Source organism: Trachurus japonicus, chromosome 16 (genome assembly GCF_045865225.1).
Source record: "Trachurus japonicus isolate A0001 chromosome 16, Traja_1.0".
NCBI classification, from domain to species: domain Eukaryota; kingdom Metazoa; phylum Chordata; class Actinopteri; order Carangiformes; family Carangidae; genus Trachurus; species Trachurus japonicus.
This window is the reverse complement of record NC_140922.1, coordinates 16804739-16819214: the sequence shown is the minus strand read 5'-3', so window position 1 is coordinate 16819214 and position 14476 is coordinate 16804739. Positions and strand designations below refer to the sequence as shown.

At 42.4% G+C, this 14476-nt stretch overlaps 1 protein-coding gene across 1 annotated transcript; it reads right to left on the bottom strand.

Moving 5' to 3' along the window:
• Positions 1-59: 59 nt before the first annotated feature.
• On the bottom strand, positions 60-10147 carry stx17 (syntaxin 17). Its single transcript, XM_085802189.1, has 7 exons — positions 9942-10147; positions 8938-9147; positions 8763-8828; positions 6581-6898; positions 5626-5676; positions 3247-3333; positions 60-1152 (listed from the first exon to the last, which is right to left on the bottom strand). The coding sequence occupies exons 2-7, from the start codon at positions 9058-9060 to the stop codon at positions 892-894; spliced, it is 906 nt and encodes a 301-aa protein (XP_085658315.1). The 5' UTR covers positions 9061-9147; positions 9942-10147; the 3' UTR covers positions 60-891.
• Between the last annotated feature and the right edge of the window lie 4329 nt (positions 10148-14476).

The window sequence follows — 14476 nt, the reverse complement described above, 5'->3', positions numbered from 1 at the left end:
TCTGATCTGATGCTTTGTGCGTCCGTTCTCGCTGAACTTCACCGCTGCTCTGAACGACATTACTGTTGCAAAGAAACATTTTATTTGGCAGTAAACCAGCAGTAGTACAATCAATACATGGCAGGTTCTTAACACTCCAGTCACCGAAGTGATCCAGACAGTGGCACTTTGGTGCTTTTTTGTGCAATATTTTGCTCTCACGATGGCAAACTGCAAAAAAACAAAAACACCTCTGTATCTATATGGAGTATAATACATAAATATATTAACTCTGAAGCAGTGCCACTTAAATTAAACCATTAAATACATGTAACCACCAAAAAACAATTTTCTCCACATATTGTTACTTTAGTCTGAGTGGTACCTCTGTTCGTAATGGGCCTTTCTTTATGTTCATTAAGGAATATTGAGTATTGATTGTAAAATTTGAGCTAGCAAATCCTGACCAAAAAGGTTTAAGCTTGAGGAACACACTAACTTGCATTTCACAGAATAAAGGGGTTAAAATTGTTAAACTGACTTAATTTATGTGGTGCCATGGATGCTTTTTAGTACGTGGTGAGGCTGACTCAACCATTCACAAACAGATGTAGTGTAAATTACTGCTTCTCTGGAGTTGTAATAATAATTTAAAAAAAATCTGTTGTACAAAATTAGATTCAGGTCCTCACAGAAACGCCATTCACAACCTAAACATAAAAGTAACCGTCTCCTATGTAAGGCTGTTACTATATAATTGTTTGACGACAGTGCTTGGTAACAGCAAAGCAGGGCGTCAGTGTCAAACACTGAGTCTGTTTGAGTCTAGTTCGTGCTTCTGATTGGCCAGTCGACTCAGATCCTACTGGTGATTCACCAGCAGCTTTAGGTCGACTGACCACAACCGTCTGGTCATTTGTCCTTGCTGGACTCTGGTTCGGCCGGTGGTTCCTGTGGCGGCGGCGGTGCTGTCAGTTGTTTCATCTGTAAATCCACGCGAGCTTTGTGGTGTTTCCGGACCATGCTGCCCCCCGCATACCCGAGGGCGCCCCCTCCCAGAGCGGCGGCCACCCCTGCAGCTTTAAACCCAGCCAGCAGGCCGAGTGGACCTCCTAACACACCGCCCAGCAGCGCCCCGGCAACCGGCAGCACCGCCAACTTGTAGCCCACCGCCTGGAGAGACAGGAGAAAGAGATACGTTCTACTTGAATTTAACACACACACACACACACACACACACACACACACACACACACACACACACACACACACACACACACACACACACACACAGGTTTTATTGCCATTAGGACTTTGTGGCTTCAAGACAGTCTGAGATAGAGTTTGGATGTGTCTATCCTTTCATGATCACACATCGACCCACGGAAGCAAGAAGAAGAAGGGAAAAAAAAACCCCGACACAAACAAGTCTGCGTGTGTAAATGTAAACCCACACCGCCATGGCCGCATCAAAGCGTTTTCATTATCTTCATTTAGGGGAAATCAGAGAGATGTGGCCTGTGTGTTATTACAGCTGTTATCATCAGAGTGGAAGGTGCTCTTTGCTGATGGCAATTAATGACTGATTCTCTGACCATCCTCACACACACACACACGCACACGCGCACAGGGACACACACTTGATTAACACTTCACCATTAAATTAATCTAGTTCAAAAGCTAGCATTGCTTGTCCCCACCCCTGTGGCAGTTGAGGGAATTTAAATTTCATCTGAGCCGAGTTAAAAGGACTCTGGGTACAGGTTGTAAAAGATGGGAGGAAATGCTGGTTATGTGTGACTGCGGAGTGTGTGTGTGTGTCTGTTTGTGTAATGCTGTTTGACCTGATGACAGATTACAAGCTTTCAAACATGTGAAAACATCTGACATCCTTCTCATCTGCTTTATCTCTGCGCACCCCCCTCGTCTAACGCGCAACAAACCACATCTACCCGCAACCTGACACAGAGGTCAGCCTTTGTTTGTGTCGCCGTTTGGGGCGGATTTGATTTGAATGAGCCATTTAAAAAGGATATTACATTATCTGAGGTGTTTATTTTATAAATTTCAGGACTAACACACACATGCACGCACATACCAAGGACCAAACTGCCAGCCAACAGTCACTGACCTACTCTATCGTACGAGCTACATCACTAAAATATTATCATGAGAACCGATAATAATATATTAAAGCAGAGTGACGTCTTTCTTTACAGACTTTGATCTTTAAACTTATGTTCTTATGAAAATGATTTTAAATGCAGAAACGTATGTTTTGCTTGTTTATGTGTATACTGTATGTATAGCTACACATTTTCTATGAATTCTATGCCTAAGCTTTTGTTTTTATATACGGGGGTTAGGGTTGTTGTGTTTTTCCTCTTTGACCACTTCTGTTTTTCTTGTTAACATTTGTGAGTTTCAGTGAGTTGTATCAGCTGGTTATTTATCACCAGCAGGTCCCTGACTACTGTCGCATTAACATGTGTCTCTGAAAAGCTGAAATGTGTTCACATCTGTTTGCCAGCATAAATCAGCATGACTACATAGCACTTAAGGTAAGTGTGCAAATACGTTTCTTTTTTCTTCATTTGTATCAATTGAAAGCTGATCTATACAATGTTTTGTGTTGTTTTTTTCCAGAATGTCACATCATAATTACTTACTATGATGATTATAATAGCAAAGTGTTATTATTTTTTTTAGTATTAACCTTTATGCTCTGAAAAGAGTGAGCAAAACAGAAATCAAAGTTGACTATGTAATCTGACAGATTAACATTTCCCTCCTTTCCTTTGATCCGACATGAAAAATATCAGAAGAAGAATTTCACAAGAATTTCTTTAATAAACATAATGTCAGAAAATTGCTTTCTTGCTTGTATACGTGTGTGCGTGTGTGTGTCACGCAGAGCAGACCAATGTTAGGAGGAGGCCCAGGTGCTAAAATATAAATACAAAAAACCTCTTTAACAGTCATTAAACCGCCTCCTTAATGCTACACACACATTAACACATAGACCCTCTCTTGTCAGCCCTCTCATCCTACCTCTCTATCACTCCTCCTCCCCTCCACTCCTCTCTATCCCTCTCCTCTCTCTATTTCCTTAATTGCAGCTTTCCTCCGTATTCGAACGGATCAATAGGGACAAATGCTGTGGAATGGCTGGGAGGCAAAGTGCCATCGATCTCCCTATCTTCCAAACACCACACACACACGCACATCAGATCATCAGGACACATACACAAACACACACACACACACCTTCCCCAGGCTCTTGGTCCCCTCCTCCACGTTGGCAGCGGCTGTGTTGACGTTGTCCTCTATGCTGTCAATCTTCTCCTGCTGGGACTGATGCACAGGGGTTAGACACACAAACACATATTAACATACACACACACACACACACACACAAGCCAGCGCCGATACACACAGTATATACATGTGTGTGTGTGTGTGTGTGACAGAGCAACCACCTGTCGTGTACTAAGTTTTTTTAAGTGTCCAGATTCTGCTCCGCGGCGCAAGGCTACAAGGGAGGGGTGTGTGAGTGTGTGTGGACTGGAAGCTGTAGGTATATTCAAGAGAGATTACACTGGGGGTGGGGCCATACGGTGTGTGTGTGTGTGTGTGTGTGTGTGTGTGTGTGTGTGTGTGTGTGTGTGTGAGAGAGAGTGTGCGTGTGGCATTGTGTAGATCTCATGAAATATTCAGAGTGGCAGCTGTCTCTCTCCGTGTGGGGCCTGATAGACACAGTGACCAAACAACAACCAGAGCACTTTTCTTCTCCTTCTCCTTGTCTTCCTCACCGTTTCCACAAAACTGCTTCCTCCTCCTCCCTCCACTCCTCAATCTGAACCTCATCTCATCTATACAGATTCATTTCTCGTCTATTTTGCCACTTATCCTATATTCCCATATACAATATGCCTGCGTTTTAGTGATGGTTTCAAACATTATACACTCATTCAGACTGAGGAAGGCAGGCTTCAGTGTTTCGGCTCAGGCTCCCTCTTAGCTTGAGCTAAGATCCGTATATTAAAGTCTCACTATTTGGAATAAAAAATGCCAGTAGTGCTGTAAATAACAATATTTTTTTTATTATTATTGATGGATCTGCTTATTGTTGTCTCTTAGTTTGGTCAAATAAAATGGCATAAAATGTGAATTTGTAAATAAGAGAAATGACATTGTTAAAAGCCCAAGATCTCCTAACCTTTTGAAATATTCGATGAGCACAATGAGCAAGAGTCAAAGAGATTCACTTTCCAATGCAGTGTCTCACACTGGAGATACTGCAAACTTTTCTAAACTATCACTGTGTAATAAAGTCATAAAATGCCACAAAATGATTAAAATTCTGAAAAAAAAAAAAAAAATCTATATTACCCCACTAATAAAAATATTCAATAACTCATTAAGTGTCTGTTGATCAATGAATTGACAAACTCTAAAGAATGGTAGCTCAAAATCATAGATCTGATTATTTTCCAACAAAGTTGTCACATGTTTAAGTGATGTTTGGTGGAAATTCATTGACAGAATTTTTTTTTTAATTGAAAGCCGTCCATTCAGGGGCTGTTGACTCAAAAAGGGAAATTTAACCCCCAACAACTGGGCAGACCCCAGGCAAAAGCTCCATGATTTATTTTTCCCTTTTTGGTGAAAGCTGAAATAATAATAATCTTTAGGCTCTTACTAATTGGAATGAAATCAAATAAACAGATTTTTCTTTAGCTTTAAGACAAACCGAAAAGGACATTTTTAGACCATAAAATAAATTATTTTTTATCTTTTAAGGTTAATTTGCCCACTGTAAAAAAATAAATACATGAAATGTCGAACCTAAAAAATGATCAGATAACTTAAAGCTCTAGGTAGAAGTTTTAACCTTATTGGAAGACAGACAAAGAAAGGCGTACGCAGATAAGATAAACACTGGAACTGCCACTAACATGACGCATGACAGACACAACCACGCACTCACTCACACTCAGTGTTTCCACTGTGGCTGAGAGCTGGAATATCACTCCCCTAACGGTGTCTTTCACCCTAGAGACACCACAACAACATGTCTATGCTCTTTCTGACCCCCCTCCCCTCCCCAATGCCTCTGTCTGTTTTTCTTCACCCTCTCTACATCTTCACTCTATCACACTCTCCCTCTCTTTCGCTATTAATCTCTCCTTCCACCCTTACTGCCTCCTTGCTTCTCTCCCTCCATCCCTGAGGATAGAGTGATAATCTGAGCCGTCTGTTCTCCACCTGCTCCGATGCATCCCTTGTTCCTTTCCTCTCCCTCTGTGGACAACCTGCTGCCCCCCCCCTACTCCAAATCCTCCCTCTTCTCCCCTGTCTGCTTCTCAGCCTCTCCTGCAGCCTGGGTGAAGGGCCTCTGGGGCCCCAGCAGTAGCCCTGAGCTGATCTGCGTAACCTTCTCTCAGAGGAGCCTTACCAGGCAACAAAAGCACACACGGTCAAATACACACAACTTCCTGGAAACGCCATAGGCAAACTGTCTCTGCCACATTGTTTTTGTTCATGGGGGTAGCTGTTGCATGGATGTAGAGAGAGAAAATGCATGTGATGTCAAAATGCAAATGTAAAAGGATGTGTAAGGCAGTGTTGAGGATTTATACTCACATGGACGAGCAGCGAGAACTCTGTCACCAAACCGCTCAGCTCCTTCAGATCCTTGGAGGAAAAAAAACAATACGTTTTTATTACGATGCTTATCACACAAATCTCCAGCTACAGGAAGTCAATGCTGTCAGTGTTGGAGAGTGTCAGTAGAATGAACTAATGACAGTGAATATTAATGTGTGTTATACTAGGTAATAGTAAAGCAGAGTGAAATAGGTGCATCTGTATGAGCAGGTAACAGGGTCAATTGCATTAGATGATCTTGTAATAACCATGAATAATGCATGTAACCATAGCAACACTTAGTACAGACCGAGGATGGAAACAATTTTCTCGCACTTAATGTTTAGAGCTTTAATTTGACCTCGACATAGGACTTTTCCACAGACAGTGAATCACAGGTGTAAGTATAAAAACGAATGACAGCTTGATTTCATTTAGTTCAGGGTCCTAATATTGTTCATGGTGAAGCACTGTCACGTCTCACTGGGAAATGAGCCCTTGTTAATGATACAAGTGACATCTACACAACAACATAGGAAATATTTAAACTTGAAAAATGCCAAGTGGCTGGAATTTCTGTAACATCTTGTAGGTTTTCAGCTGTTGATGTGTCTGTTTTTACATCACCATGTGTCAGATACCAGAGATACGCACAGGTAGATATACCACAGTCAGCATGTGGGGCATTGATTTGTTTGCTAAGCAGGTAGTGTGATGGGTGCTGGGGTGAAACATTCACTTCCTTAGACAAGGGATTGAAAAATCTGACCAAATGACACATAATTTTTTGACAGATTTTTGATGTCACAATTTAGACGAGGTGGTGCAGAATAGGTTGTATTTTCATAAAAATGTAAAAGTAAAGCTAACCCTAACAATATAATAAAATAAGTATAAAATAGAAGAAAAAAATGTGTGTTGGGAATGAGAGACAGACTTCACACATGTATACCTCTTCCAGGTTATCCCAGGACTCAGCTGCGCTCTGATCTGCAGGGATTTCTGGAAGGTGCAGCTGCATTTGTCTATAAGACATGGGCTCCTCATCTGCATCGTAACCGCTGGTCACGTAGCTGGACGGCTGAGCAGCAGGTGGCGGTGACGGCGGTGCAGGCTGTGGCACAGGGTTAGAGTGCAAAAGCAGGAAGTCTCGCGCGGCAGCTGACGCTCTGTCCCTGACTGGCTTGACGAGGGCTTCCAGCGCTTCAGCGTCTTCAGGGCGGACTCGACTGCAGAGCTTCTCCATCTCTCTGATGTTAGCTCTGAGTTGCTGCAGGAAGACAAAGGAGCAGCGGGTAAGATTCAGTGTCACGAATACAGAATGAGATGCAGGAAACTGATTTGGGAACATAAACAGACACAGCATAATATTCAAAATCCTCACCAATGCTTTTAATCTGCTACCTGCTAATATATCTATACAGGACATAAGAAATGCTTGCTTAATACAAGTAAACTTCATTTTACCTCTTGCCCCAGTTGGAAAGAAATAGACTCATCTAGTGATGGGAAATGTATGTGCGTGCTTAAGTGGGGGCTTAATAAGGTTCACATATGAGGCTGGGGAAAACAAGCCCCCTCATCCCGCCGTGCCCTGAGGGTGACAGGAGGATTACATCCCAGCCATCAGCCCTCCAGGCCGCGGTACGACCCGGGCTCAGGGGGTCAACGGGCTGCCGATAACACATTCTGCTAATTACACAACATGAATAAACAAACACGCACACACTCGCACGCATAAAACTGAAAAACACACTGATTAACACCAAGAAGGGCAGGTCAGGCACCTGTCAGCTCTCAAATTAACCGTGACCGCAAGTTGCTCGGACGCACGCGGACGGACAGACCAACCGACCACAGACTCAATAGCAGATATTCATGATAAAACAGTATTGACTATGACTACACTCCCCAGTCTTGCAGCGTTCAGCGCTGTGGCTGCTGGGGTGCAGAGCGGGGGTACCGACTCTGCCTGTGCCCTCCTCCAGGGGGTTTACTCGGTGATAGGCTAGTGGAAGTAATGTCAATCATCAGCAGGGGGAAGAGACTTCAGTCTGCCGGTCCACAAGGAGGGACAAAGGACAAACAGATAAAAAAAAAAAACAGAAAGAGAGAGTGAGGAACATACTCAGTCACCTACTCTCCTTCTACCTGCTGTCTCTATCTATGGAACAGAGGCACGTATGCACACACAGTATATTCCCATCTAAAGCAGAGGAGACTAACCCCTGCTCTGGATTAACACCGTGAGGACATGAGAAAGCACTCTGTGTGTGTCCCTGGGATTTGTAAAGTAATGGTGAGAGAATAGTTGTGTGCCGGCTTGGAGTTATTTCACCTTCAGAGACATGGTGGCTTCCAGGCAACAACATCCCCTAAGGCATTTCACACCCACCATGTGAACAAGTACACAAGTACTTACACAACACACACAAGAGATGGTCCGTTTGAGCTTCAGTGACGGCTCTTTTCTTGTCCTGATTGTTTTTTAACTATAAGGAATTTCTATATAAAACCTTAATTCACTAACTCACTCAGTCTGTTGTCATGTGCATGTACTTCTGAACTCTCAATGAATACATATTTATTATTTTCAACCACAGTACATGGTCTTCTTTAGCAGATGGAGTTGCTTCGCCGCAGAGATGATCTAGTTGTTACTGTGTGCGACCTGGTAAAGTAACAACAGAGGGTTGTTTCAAACAATAAAATATTCACTTTGCTACTTGTTGTCCAGCAGAGTTCAATGAGCGTTTGTTTTAAGACAGGTGCTAGCTATGAAAGCTAACTTAAAGTTTTCCCCTTCACTCAAACGTCATCACGGACACTGTTGATTTCTAAACTTGAAAACCCCTGGTTGCAAACGAACCAGGAAACCTCAAACATTTCCTAAACAGAGCTCCTAACTGTCTGGACAGTTTGAGTAAAAGTCATATGCCAAGCTGCTGCACAGTCGTGCTTATTCAGGACTTTTGAGAGGTGGTGAATCATCATTTAAACAATCCTCACATTGACTAGATTCAGACCTGAATAATACAGGGAATTCCTCTGTGTCGACATAACTGCTGGTAGTTTTGAATGACGGGCCACGCACTGGTGCTTTTCTGAAGTTCACTGAGTTTCTATTATCATACCTGAACGGTTCTGCTGGCATTGATATGCTCATGATGAAGGCGGTCCCATTGCTGGCTGTGTTGGTACTGCGAAAACGAAAGAAAAAGTATCAGTCGTCCATCTGTTGACCGGAAGTAAAGAGTGTGCATGCATGTGAGGGTGAGATCATGTGTCCAGCCAGATTTCTGCCGTCACCTTCAGTATGTTATTGTGGTGTTTCTGCAGCCTCTCCAGGTCCGTGGGTAGAGCCACTTTAATGAACTTGTGGATCGGTGCCTCCAGGCGCCTCAGTGTCAGCTTGTTGCTTTCCTCTGCCATGTGTCCCGCTGACTGCCCACAGCCAACACCTCTTTGCAACTTTAGACACTGCACCTGCTCAGCTTTATCTATCTGCCCCCGCAGTCACTGTAAATACCAGCAGAGGATGAATTTAATAACATATAAATCAAATTAATAAACTCCATGACACATGCGAGTCTGCCCACACAACTAAAATTGGCACCACCATAAGATGAACACTTTTTTTTTTCTCACCAGCATCCTCTCAGTGAAAAGAATAAATGAAGAGTTACTTACATCATATACTGACAGTACGGTACAACATTTACGCTGAGAGGATAACTCAATCAGCTAGTTAAGAGGAAATTGCCAACAATTTGAATAATCAATAAATCATTCAGGTCCATCTTTAAAAGAAAAGTACCTCAAAGTCTTTGTTTCTTGCTTCTCTTATAAGAGGACTGGCTGTTTTACTATATTTCCTCTCACTTTGAATTAAGCAGTCTATCCTTGTGCTTTTTTTTAATTTCGACATGTCATTTTTAATGATTGACCAGTAAATTGAAAAATAAATGACAGATGGATCAACAATGAAAACAATAATATGCTATGTGACACTGTAGCTTTATATAACACCACTGTACCACGTAGACACCACATGTTATTAAAGCTGTCTAGTCAGTGAGGATCACTTTAATGGTTATTATTATGAGTCAATAATAACAGTAGCTACTGGGGGGTCGAGGGATGATACCCCAAACCAGTCATAGGGTTTGGTAGCTATATATATATATTGTATCTAGTACATGTCAAAGACACAGTTAAGATGCTGTTTTGTAAATATCAGCGCTTTTATCTTGAAACACTGCGAAACCACTTCTGAGCTAAACGAAACTTAAAGCGCATACGGCGACACTTACCAGTAAAAGTATCATTCAGTGGTGCGTTTAATATTAGCTAAAGACCGCTGTGAGTCCCCATACTGGTGTGAAAATTAACCTTGAACTACCTTCGCTAATTTACAGTAACGCTTTCGTTTTTTGTTTCCAACAGTTTCGTGTTTGTAAACAACTCTCCCTCTTCCCAGTGCGTCCTCGAAAAGTTTCCGACCTCAACAAGCAGCCGCAGCACATCGGTTCCCACAGGAGTGACCAGGTTTACCAAGTTACTGTGATGTTTGATGATTTAAGTGTTGTGGTTTTTTCAGGTTGATTTTATATGCTCGCATTGTGTAGTAACACCACAGAGGACGGAGATCAAAAAAGGTTTTCATACTGTCTAAAAAAAAAATTATAAATTAATTATAATTAAATTATATTACCTTTAATTTATGTATTTACCAGATAATTATGAGCTGTTATTATAGCTGTCACAGCTATAAGGACACAGAGTTTATGTCCAAACTGGATGATGCCTTAACACAATGACATAACATTCAGCTACATTTACACTAAATATCCATACATTATTTACATCAATAGGCCTATATTTTTGACAAAACACTGAATAAATTACAACAAAGTTGTTAATGTGTTGTTAACAGTGTACTGTAGTGTAGTAAAAGCTACAGTGAATTCCAATTATATAATAGATAATATATAAATAATATCCCTCATTGTGGTGAGTCAGTTTCATCTTGGGTGGGGTGGGTGAGGTTTTGCAGCGGGTCATTGGACTTTCCAAGTCCTCCAGCTTGGCTATGGGGTCATGACTCTTTTAGTGAAGGGCAGTTAAGAAACTGCGGGGTCATTGTGTTTCACAATTACTCATAACAACTACACTCAAAATAATGTGACCGCAGTAACATTTCAAGCTGTGGTAAACACAACACCTCGCCCTGGCATCAAAATGGCAGATCTGTAGTGAAACATAGAATTAGCAGATTAAGACGATGGCAAAGAGATGGGGGAGTTCATTTAATGTGACGTATTTTCTGCTTTTAACATCTAGATTGAAACAGTTGGCAGTATGTAAAAATAGCATGGATCCTGTGGAAAGAAACCTTAAGTGTGATATTTTTGTCTGTGCTGTGCATGGAAGAGAGAAGAGAGAAATGGGGTTCCCCCTCCTCTACTCTGAGATCAGCCGATGTGAGTGGGTCTGTTGCATGTTTCCACTTCTCTTTTTCAGCACCTTTTACCTTTGACATTTAGGCCAACCCCCCACACACTCTTCCCTCAGCGGATGCTCCATGCGAGGGGCCACAGTAAAACACACACTCACCAGCTGCAGGGGATTTCCCCTGGTGCTGTACGTATGTGTGTATGTGTGTGTGTGTGTGTGCGTGCGTGTGTTGCACGCCTGTCTGTCCACTTCTAGGGGACTCCCAAATTGGTTGCAGACTGAGGGGGAGGAACGAAGCAGAGAGTGAAAGTCTGGACAGCAAATCATCAAAAATGTTTTGGTTCATGTGTCTGCCTCTGTGTTTATGTGAGAAAGAGAGGGTGTGTGTGTGTGTGTGTGTGTGTGTGTGTGTGTGTTTGTGTGCATGTATGTGCTTGTGTGTGTCTGTCAGGCTCAGGGGGACTCAGGTGTTGGTTGTTCCAGTCTAATCCAGGAAGTTTGTCAGCAGGGAACATCGTTCACGTCTTACCTCCTGCATCTTACTGTTTCTAAGTATCAGCACATCCTGACGGCTCAGGGGGCATTTTGACCTGTCAAAGTGGGTAAAACACAGCTCTTACTAATAACAGCACTGCTGGGTTTGTTTTAATACAAGTGTTGTAGTTACTGTGCAACAGGCAGTCTGTACGTACAACACCAAGACCATGAAACTTGAGGCAGCTAAAAGGGAGTCAGCCATATTTCATTATGTTGTATATCAAAATGTCTTCAATGTGCAAAGTCTGATACAATGACAATTTGGCAAAAGTCATCAATAGGAAGTATATATAAACACTACAAATTGAGATTTTCTGCAAAGACATTTTGAAAGAATATATTTTACGTTTTAAAGGGGCTTAATGGATTAGTATAAATTATGATCCCACACAGACAGACAAGCTGCTTTAAATGTATGTGTGCATATGTATTTGTGTGTGTGTCTGTATGTTCTAATGGGACCTCTAATTAAGACTCTGGGTGTATCTGCTATCTGTCAGCACTAATCGATCGGCCAGGAGACTGACAGCTAACCGTGTGTGTGTGTGTGTGTGTCTGTGTGCAAATGCACATTTAGTGTGTGGGTTTCCCTCTTTAAGCAGTGCTCTCTGTTTTGTGGTCATGTTATTTTACCTGACACTCAGAAATGTCGCTGTTGTAGCAGGAGGATTAACGCATAATCATTTACACACACACATGCACGCACATACACACACACACACACACACACACACACACACACACAGACACACACACACACACAGACACATGCCATACACATGTGTGCCACTATAAAAATGGTGTGAATGGTCTTTTCCTGCAGGCTGATCAAACACAGACATCACAGGGGCTTGAGGTTATTGTTCACCACTTCAACACACAAAACTGTTGCTGCCCCTTAAATTTCTGTTTTATTAGAAAGGGGCAGCTGATTATATCTTGTTATTGATTCTGTATGGAGTGTGTACAGCACGGTGCACACCATACTGACGAACTTACTCTGAACTTTACTCTATTACTCTCTCTCTCTCTCTCTCTCTCTCTCTCTCTCACACACACACACACACACACACACACATAGATAGAACTCCTTCACAATTTCACTACCACAGTTACTATCAATCACCTGGCTGTCCGAGAGAGAGAGTGTGTGTGTGTGTGTGTGTGTGTGTTACTGCTCACACTGTTGCGCTGGAAGGCAAGTGAGTGATGGCAGTGACAGTATAGACGGCATGTGCTGTGAAATGTCACCATGGCGATCGATGGTGTTTAACGAGGCTGGAGGCTGATCTGGACCTCATGCTAACATGAATCTCTCCTCTCCTCCCTCTTCCCCCCTCCTCCTCGCTCTCTTAATCCCCCTCTACTCTCTCTGAGAGCCCAAGGGTCCCTCAGGAGAGAGACGAGGCCTTTTACCTGCCAAGAGGCTTTTGTGTCTGACCAGACACACACAAACACATTCATACACACACACACACACATACGTACGTACTTTGTAAAAAAAGAAAAAAAAAAACCCAACATATATTCTTTAAACACTCTCATGGTTAAGTCATTTTAAAGAATCAAAACACTGGACACAGTCAGGGAGATTAATCAGAACTAGTTTATGATTTGAAAGTGCTGAACATAAAATCCAGTGAACCAAAGAGAAAGAAAAACGAACAGGAAACTCAAACCAAAGAGGGACATTGAAAAAACAGCAACTTTTTTCTTTTTTGTTTCTCTTGTTCAAAAAACAATGCACAACTCGTACCACAATATTTGAAAAAGCTAAAAACACTTCAAAATATTAGTTTTTATATATATATATATATATTTATATTTATATTTATATCTATATAATTTGCTTTTTTCATATTTCAAACCGCTGCCGTGAGTGTGTGAGTGGGTGGTGGAGGCCCCAGGGAGATCCCCGTGGAGCCACAGTCTGAGACACAAACACAGGTCGAGCTGTTTTGACAGGCTATGGCAGCTCTTGACAGCTTATAACACACCATGCATATGATCCTGGCTTCTCTAAGCGTACACACAAAGACAGTATGCAACCATGTCCTCCACACTCTCACACATCCTCCACAATAGAAACAAATAGAAAAAGAGCATGACTGCGGAATGTTCCACCCCTGGACGTACAGCTATCTGTCGAGCACCCTCCGCTCCCCGGCTCCCTGCCGTCCGTCCGTCCTGCAGGCGAGCGGGTTAGGGTGTGTGTCTGTGCCTCTAGCCCTTCTCAGGGTGTTAAGTGCTTCAAAAGCCAATTTCTGTCCATATTCATTCCTCCATACTCCTACTCAACCTATGATTTCAAAATGAGTTGATAAAAAAAAACAACATACTAGAGCAAGTTCAAGTCTGAGTGACTCTGTCATCAGTCGTTAGTGCACAGTATCCCCGCTGCTGTCTAAAGCCAGACGGAGACTGTCTCTTTTTCTTTTAGCTACTGACAGTACAGGACAAGTCTTTGTATTAAAATAATTTAGAGTTTGAGATTAAACCATTCCTTCTCCATCACTCTTCCTTGTGTGGTGAGATAGCACTTAAGAAATTGCACTTGGAATCAAGAGCCCAACTCTCAACAGCCACTTCCATGTGTTTATGAAAAATCTGTGTCCTGCTTGTCTGTGCTATTTCTGCATGTCTGTGCTTGCACTGTCTGACCTCTGACATTTCAGTACATTTCTCTAAGAAAACGCCCTCTTCTTCCTCTCAGCAGGAGGAAGTTGAATGCACAGCAACTTGTGTCTCACTGGGACGTCTTCAGCTTTGATAACATTCGATCACAATGACACCTTCCCCTTCCCTCTTTACAAAAAAGAAGTCCTCAGGCGAGATGAGCCTGGCCAAAACACAG